The 8,298-nt window shown below is 47.7% G+C and overlaps 1 protein-coding gene across 1 annotated transcript; it reads right to left on the bottom strand.

The window, feature by feature from the left end:
- Window positions 1–435: 435 nt before the first annotated feature.
- On the bottom strand, window positions 436–1,605 carry LOC144676174 (interferon-inducible GTPase 5-like). The gene has a single exon (XM_078536670.1). The coding sequence runs from the start codon at window positions 1,603–1,605 to the stop codon at window positions 436–438; it is 1,170 nt and encodes a 389-aa protein (XP_078392796.1).
- Window positions 1,606–8,298: the final 6,693 nt, after the last annotated feature.

Here is an 8,298-nt window from a genome sequence, read left to right as displayed (position 1 = left end):
TGTTGCATTGACATCAGCTGGAGTTGCAGTAATGTGCTTAGGCGAAACCTCACACCCAGCTAGCGTGGTAGCTACCAGCTGCAGTGAAATACGAGTCTTGTAATGCCTAGCCTTCAATTTTGGCCCATGCCCATGTGGACTGCCAATTAGAATTTCATCTGCAAGCCAATCTCGTTTAGTTAGTTGTGGAAGGTCTTGGGATGAAATGGCTATGTTTTGTACTTGAAGAGAATGCATTGTGCATTAACAATCTTGGACTGGCAGAGCATGGAATGCCTCTGCAACAAGGTTACATTGCAGACTATGGAGGAAAATAGGGAATTAAGCCACTTCACCCACCAGAGGATACCAATGTTGGCCTTTGATACTGAAGTTGAGCTTTCCTCTCCCTTCATGTGTACCAAACACCATTAGATTGTTGGGCCTCAAACAATGTTATTCACCCTTCAGTACATCCTCCATTTTCCTCTGAACACGGCAGGCATCGTCCGTAAACTTCTGCAGCATGGTATCCAACAAGCGGATGGTGGAAGCCCCAGACAGCTTACCTCCAGGCAGGGTCTCGAGGAAGGGAATCCACTTCACGTAGCTGTGGGGGACCGACACGTTTATCTTCGTCCACTTCAGCAGCTCCTCCGAGACGCCCTTCTCCGTCAGCATCTTCGCCATCGTGGTGTGGATCTCATCCGAGAGGACAAAGGTCGGCTGGCGAATCAGCTTGGCCCTTTTGCTCAAGGCCGGGTAGTCCAGCCCCAACAGGACGCGGTAAAGCCGGATCTCGTTGTACAGAAAGTGGACATTGGCCTGGTAAGGTAGCTGCTCGACCGGGATGGGGTCGATGAGGCAGCTGTAGACCGCCGACACCGGAATGAACTCCCTCAGAGAGTCCTTCAGCTCCATCTTGTTGGCCAGGTAGTGCAGGGAGAGCAGCAGGGCATGTTTCTGGAGTGGAGGAGAGGAATTTCTCTGCAGAGCCTGGACGCATTCCAGAAAGTCGAACCTATCAACCTGGTGGCAGGAGACACAGAAGAAGTGAGCAATCGCGTATTCAATGTTCAGGTTTGCAAAGTGGTCGGCGGTGAAAACATTCAGGACGTCATCAACGAACTCCTTGTCCCTGTAGCCAGGAGGGCCCAAGTCAATCTTGGTGCGGATGAGGTAGAACTGCTTGCCAAGCCGCCTGAGCTCGCTGGCAAGGGTTGCGACCTCCCACGTGAACCACGTCGATGACAGGATGAAGAAGCCGACGTACTTGTCGACGTCCACCGTCTTCAGGTAGTTGCCCGACGAGAGGCCGGGTCCCGGAACGCTAGGCAGCTCCCAGAACACGGAGCTGGGGTTTCCCGGCCGGCAGTAAGGCGCCGGCTTTGTCACCTGTTGGGCGGGGCCGGTGGGTGCCGCGCCATCTTCGCCATCCTTGAAACCCATGACTGAATTAATGAAAGCAGACTTCCCCACTCTCGGGGTCCCGGTGACCGCCACATGAACCGTCACGCTTTCCAATCTGCTCCTCTCAGCTTTCACCAAAGATGCCACTTCGGATATCCCGCCACGGCTCATGGCATCTGAAAATCTTCCTATTATCCATGCAATTTCAAAATCCATGCTCGTAAGCTGAGAGAAAAATGAAACATAGTTAGAATCTAATCTACAGCGTAGAACAAAGAATGAACACACCGATGAGCTCCAAGAGTCCTCCTTCCGTTTCTAAGAACCACAAACAACACGTGGGAGGAGAGAGGGAGGGAGGTGCCACATAATGGATGGCACTAGTAATCCGGAGACACAGGGCAATGCTTCAAATCACAGGGCCCGGGTTCAAATCCTGTCATGGCAAATGGTGGAATTAGAATGCCATAAAAATCTGGAACTAAAAATCTAGTGACGGCCACGAACCCAAGTGGTTCACTAATGCCCTTCCGGGAAGGAAATCTGCCGTTGTCCTTACCTGGTCTGGCCTACATGCGGTTAATTCTGACACCCACGCCCCATGAATGAATTAAAAAATTTAACTCAAGGCCAACTGAGGGAAGTCACCTTTTTCTCAGGCCTTGAGGAAACAGACAGGTCACTTTGTATAGATGGATGCCTGATTTTAATCTATTGCGTGCTAGTCTGCTAAACACAACAAGATTTGTCACACAAGGAGGCCATTCGATCTGTCAATTGAGCAATTCAGCTAGTGCCATTCCCCTGTAGTCCTGCATATTCTGCAAAGATCAAATCCAAGGAAATTGTACAAAGACCAATTACACTTCTAAGGCCAAGGCTTGGCCAACAGAGACGACCAGTCTGATAGTTCAAAGGACCCCAAAACCTCTTGGAAATGATTAATGATTGAAACATTAACCAGCAAGAATCCAGACTAAGGAATATAAATAAATCCTTTGTCCGAACCAAAGTGGAGAAGTGGGAGTCATATCACACGATTTCCCCACCATCCTAGCTGGGAGAACCAGTTACCCTGCCTTGTGGAGCTGCGAAGCAGATTGCGATCTTCCATAGAGCAAGTGGCAGCAGAGCCAGGATTCTGTCCAAGTTTAAATGGCCCTAGCCCCCATCTGCACTGTTTCTACCAGAACTTACTGCACCAGCGCCTACAGGACTAATTCATCTCATCATAGAAGTTCTGCGCACTGGAAAAGTGAATTATCCAGGATTAGTCTTCAAGCTGCTGACTCTGAAAGGAAAACATCATTGGACCTTTGATTCTGGATTCCAGTGAAATAATTTTTATTTTCTGTGGTCTTTGCCCTGTCCTTGTTCCTTTATCCCTCTTTTGTATGAACGTAAAAGTGGGTGGCAGGTGTGGTACGTGTTTTCTTTGTATGTGTAAAATAAACTACTCCTCCGATTCTACCCTCGAGTTTGCTGTGGAGTGGTTAATAAAAATTGGATCACATCAAAACTGAGGCTTGGGGAAAAAAATGCCACTACTTTTGAAATCATTCATCCCCCCTACTTCCACCACCCCTCGCGGGCATCACGCGCGCAGTGTTAAAAAATAAAAATGTTCTTCACACTTCTCCTCCACCCTCTCCCCGCCCCACACCCCGTCTCTTAACTAAAATCTGTGTTCCTAGTCCATGGTATCATCAGCTTTTCCTCGTACAGGTAAAACGTGGAGAAGCTGGGATTGTTCTTAGAATGGAGAAGCTTAAGCGGACAATGAGGTTCTCAAAAAAAATCACAAACCGTTCAATGGCAGCAGAGTTTGATTTTAAACGGGGGCTGCTGAAAAAACCGTAGCAACACGAGAAAGTTTTTTTTTAAAAAAACCGTTGTGAAATGATGGCAGCAGCAGATTCTAAAATGAATATTCCTATTTGTGGAACTTTAAGGCTACAGGGAACACCGCAAGAGCGGAACTAATCAGATAAGAGTCAGTACATGCAGGGTGGGAAGAATGGCCTCCCCGTGCGGTACAAATGCAGAAACTGTTTAGCCTGCAGATGGTCAACCGTGATGGTCTAGCATTCAGCTGGATGGCAGTGTAAATAAATGCAGGATTAATTACATCTAATGGAGGCAAGTCCCATATGGAAGAAGTCAACCAAACCCATTTCTACTCGGATGTAGAGAGGACAATCTCAAGGCACAGGGCCCTCTATGACCAGTTGTCTATGTTAGTGTGCGGGTAAATCATTTCTTCAAAAGATCTCAAGCAGGCTACCAGGGTCACTGACCAGGGGAAGTCAATTCTGACAGCGTAGAATAAACAAAACACTCAAATTCAACCTTTTGATTTGCACATCAATCCAAGAAATACTATGATTGAATGCCAAAAGTATCTTTACAGTGCAAGAGGACAACACTTGGCCCGTTGTGTCTGCACTGGCTCTCTGAAAGAGCATTCTGCGTAGCCCCACTCCTCTGCCTTCTCCCTGTAACCTCGCACACTTTTCAGGGAGCAATCCAATTTCCCTTTGAATAGCTCGGTTGAACCTGCCTCCACCACCCCTTCAGGAAGTTCGTTCCAGACTCCAACCACCCTCTGGGTGAAAAAGTTTTCCTTAAATCACATTTACTGCTTTTCCCACAAAAATTTTGAATCTGTGCCCTCTCGTTCTTGATGTTCTCTTGAGTGGGAACAGTTTCTCACTATTTACCCTGTCCACAGCCCTCAGGATCTTGAATCTCTCTTATCTAGTCTCTTCTCAGCCTTATTTTCTCCAAGAGAGTCCCAGCTTATCCTTATAGCTACAGCTCTTCATCCCAGTTATCATTGAGAATCTAGAGAAAATATATCAATCAATATTTACTTTGGAACATAGGGAAACCTAATACAACCCCTCCTGCCCACGCCAGTGGTAATGCTCCAGTCAAGCCTCCTCCTAACTCAGTATACCTCTCTATTCCCATTTCCCTAATGTATTTAAAGGGGGAAGATGGATAAATACATCTACACTATTCACCTCAACCACTCCCTGTGGGAGTGAGTTCCACATTCTCCCGCACTCTCTGGGAGAAGAAGTTCCTCATGAATTCCCCACTGGATTTATTAGTGACAATCTTATATTGATGATCCCTAAATCTGGTCTCCCCCACAAGTGGAAACCTATTATAATCACATTCATATGTTTAAAGATCCCAGTCAGCATCTAAAAGCTAAGTACTAGGGAACATGATTGGGTGATTGTCAAAAACAAGCCGGAATATCCAATTTAGAACAAAGTCAGATTTTTCGTTGTAAAATAATGTAACATTACAACTCAGTCAGAACTCTAGACTAGAAACTCAAATTAATGAGCATCATTATTTGTCAGGAAAATCAATAGCATTTCAAATCAAATTAATTGTGCAAAGCTGCTCAATGGCCTGATTAAATCTATCACTGCAGTGCTTAGCACATTTAGATTTAACATATATCTCCACCAAGACAGCATCATTCAACTGAGAGATTACATCGTGCTAAAAAGGGACTGGAAATTAATTACAGACACCAAACATTCACTTTCCCTCTCCCAATAACCATTTCTATCTCAATTTCAAATCAGTTTTCCTGGTTTACGCTGGAGGCCAACAGCTCCAACGAACATTAGCCATATTAAAAGGAGGATCGGCTCTGCGCTACCAGTCACAATTACAGGACAAAAAAGGTAGCACTTTCAAATAAACCAACACAAATAGCCGTCTTCCTCTCGGACATGTTATTCCATGGATCATTCACTAAGAAACTTTAATGGTTTTGGACAAGTATGGCTGAGCTCACTGGAAACAATCAAAGCCTCCCTAATTTGTTTAGTGGAAGGACAGACAAGGAGCTGCTCAGCAATTCAAATTTCCAAAAACGCAAAGGGAACGTTGCTTCAAGAGCTTTGGGTTCCTCCTTCACCACAGAAGTAACAAGCATGCGAAAAACAGTGCTATGACCAAGAGATGAGGAAAAAACCTATTGTTCCCCTCACTAGTTCACAAAAACTGTTACCAGCCATTTTAACTCTCTACCTTGTTCTCACTCCAACCTGTCCTCAGCCTGCTCCACTTTTATAGTGAAGCCCAAGGAACAGCACTTCATCTGTCAAATCAGACACTGCCTACAGCCTTTAAAGTTCAAAAATTTCAGACTAATCTCTGCCCCCATTTTGTTTCCTTTGCCAGTTTCACTTTTACTTTTTTTTTTAAGCACTCAGACAACAGCTGCTCTTAAAAATTCTGCCATTCACACCTATAGACACATTTTGTTTCTTTACTTATCCCAAAACTAATTGCCTTGACACCACACCATAAAACCGCTCATCCTTCAATCACTTACATTTCAATTTTGAAAACAATCATCTCCACTTGCTGAAAATCTATTCCATTTCTATCTTTACTCAGTTCTGATAAAAGAACTTGCTTTTCTCGTTTCTCACCAAAGATAGTGCCCAGCCAGCTGATTGCTCCCAACATTTCCTGTTTGTCTTCAACTGAAGGTTCATCATTCACTAACCACCCAATCATACAACTCTGCCAAATGCTCCCACAGCTTTTATATAATGCTAATTGATCTCTTCTGACTACTTAACTGAAGCACCTATGTCAATGTGTAAAAGGTGCAGCCCAGTTTCCATTGACTCATTGTCGCCTCTCAAAATATTTATTATGTAACATCTCCACCATCTCATTGAGCCAATTATTGGTTAATGGAAGCAAAGTGGCATCCAAAGTGACTAACTTGACTCAGAAACCAGCTGTGAAATGTTGCATCCACTTAGACATGATAATGGTCAAGTAAAATGGCCACCCCCTTGGGACACGACAGTTAAATAGTGGTCAGGGTGCAAGGGGTAGTAATCTCGCCCCCGAATCAAAAAGTTGTAGATTTGTAGTCCCATTCCAAAGACATGAGCACAACATCAAGTCTCACACTCCTCAGTGGCAGTATTGAGGGTGGGCTGCCCTGTCAGAGGGCCAGTACTGAGAGAGTGCTGCTCTGTCAGAGGGTCAGTACTGAGGATGATCTGCACTGTCAGAGAGTCAGCACTGAGGATGATATGCACTGTCAGAGGTTCAGTACTGAGGAGCGCTGCACTGTCAGAGGGGCAGAAATGAGGAGCGCTGCATTGTTGGAGGGTCAGTACTGAGAGAGTGCTGCAGTTTTGGAGTGGAGGTCAGTACAGAGGGAGTGCTGCCTCTTAGAGGGTCAGCAATGAAGGCAAGAATTACTGACGGTGTGTTGCACTGTTAGGGGTGGGGAGGGTGAGTACTGAGGGAGCGCCGCCCTGTCGGAGGGTCGGGACTGAGGCAGCGCCGCCCTGTCGGAGGGCCGGGACTGAGGCAGCGCCGCCCTGTCGGAGGGTCGGGACTGAGGGAGCGCCGCCCTGTCGGAGGGTCGGGACTGAGGGAGCGCCGCCCTGTCGGAGGGTCGGGACTGAGGGAGGGTCGGGACTGAGGGAGCGCCGCCCTGTCGGAGGGTCGGGACTGAGGGAGCGCCGCCCTGTCGGAGGGTCGGGACTGAGGGAGCGCCGCCCTGTCGGAGGGTCGGGACTGAGGGAGCGCCGCCCTGTCGGAGGGTCGGGACTGAGGGAGCGCCGCCCTGTCGGAGGGTCGGGACTGAGGGAGCGCCGCCCTGTCGGAGGGTCGGGACTGAGGGAGCGCCGCCCTGTCGGAGGGTCGGGACTGAGGGAGCGCCGCCCTGTCGGAGGGTCGGGACTGAGGGAGCGCCGCCCTGTCGGAGGGTCGGGACTGAGGGAGCGCCGCCCTGTCGGAGGGTCGGGACTGAGGGAGCGCCGCCCTGTCGGAGGGTCGGGACTGAGGGAGCGCCGCCCTGTCGGAGGGATGACATTCGGATGACACATTAAACTGAGGCCCAGTCTTCTCCAATTGGCATTTAACAGCTAATTCTCTTCGACTGAATTGCTTGTTAACTTTGATGTGCTCCATGCAACCCACCTTCCTGTGGAACTAAGAAATTTTTGGGATGGATCAATGATTACTGGCCATCTTCTAGTTGTCTCTATCAATGTATGACATTTAATACCCCCATGCTCTAAACATGCTTACACAGGGCTAGGAATTGGTATGGTTAAAATTTAAAACTTTTTTTTAAAACTTAAAGATAGTTTGTCCTGTTGTAAAATTGTTTGTTCATTCTTTCATTTATTGCCCATTCCTATTCGCGCCTTGAGAAGGTGGCGGTGAGCTGTCTTCTGGTGTCAGCTGTGGCTCAGTTCATAGCACCCTCGCCTTTGAATCAGAGGGTTGTGGGTTCATGTCCCACTCCCGGAAAAACCCAGAACTGTGATTGTACTCGAAAGGGTTGCAATCTGTGACTGTTGATAACTCGAAAGAGTTTGAACAGCTGCAGTCCCTGTGGCGTAGGTACACCCACAGTGCTGTTAGGGAGGGAGTTCCAGCGATAGTGAAGGAACGGCGATATACTTCCAAGTCAGGATAGTTTGTGACGTGGAGGAGAACTTCCAGGTGGTGGTGTTCCCATTTATCTGCTGCCCTTGTCCTTCGTGGCGGTGCAGGTTGCAGGTTTGGGACGTACTGTCAAAGGATCCATGGTGAGCTGCTGCAGTGCATCTTGTAGATGGGGCACACTGCTGCCACTGTGCGTCGGTGGTGGAGGGAGTGAATGTTTGTGGATGTGGTGCCAATCAAGCGGGCTGCTTTGTCCTGGATTGTGTCGAGCTTCTTGTGTGTTGTGGGAGCTACACTCATACAGGCAAGTGAAGAGTATTTCATCGCACTCCTGACTTGTGCCTTGTAGATGGCTTTGGGAAGTCAGGAGGTGGGTTACTCACCTCAGAATTCCCAGTCTGTAGCTCTTGTAGCTATAGTATTTTATATGGCTCGTCCGGTTCAGTGTCT

This window comes from Cetorhinus maximus, unplaced genomic scaffold, assembly GCF_964194155.1.
Source record: "Cetorhinus maximus unplaced genomic scaffold, sCetMax3.hap1.1 HAP1_SCAFFOLD_1403, whole genome shotgun sequence".
NCBI lineage: Eukaryota > Metazoa > Chordata > Chondrichthyes > Lamniformes > Cetorhinidae > Cetorhinus > Cetorhinus maximus.
The sequence above is the reverse complement of the archived record's forward strand: the minus strand, read 5'-3'. Positions and strand labels throughout refer to the sequence as shown.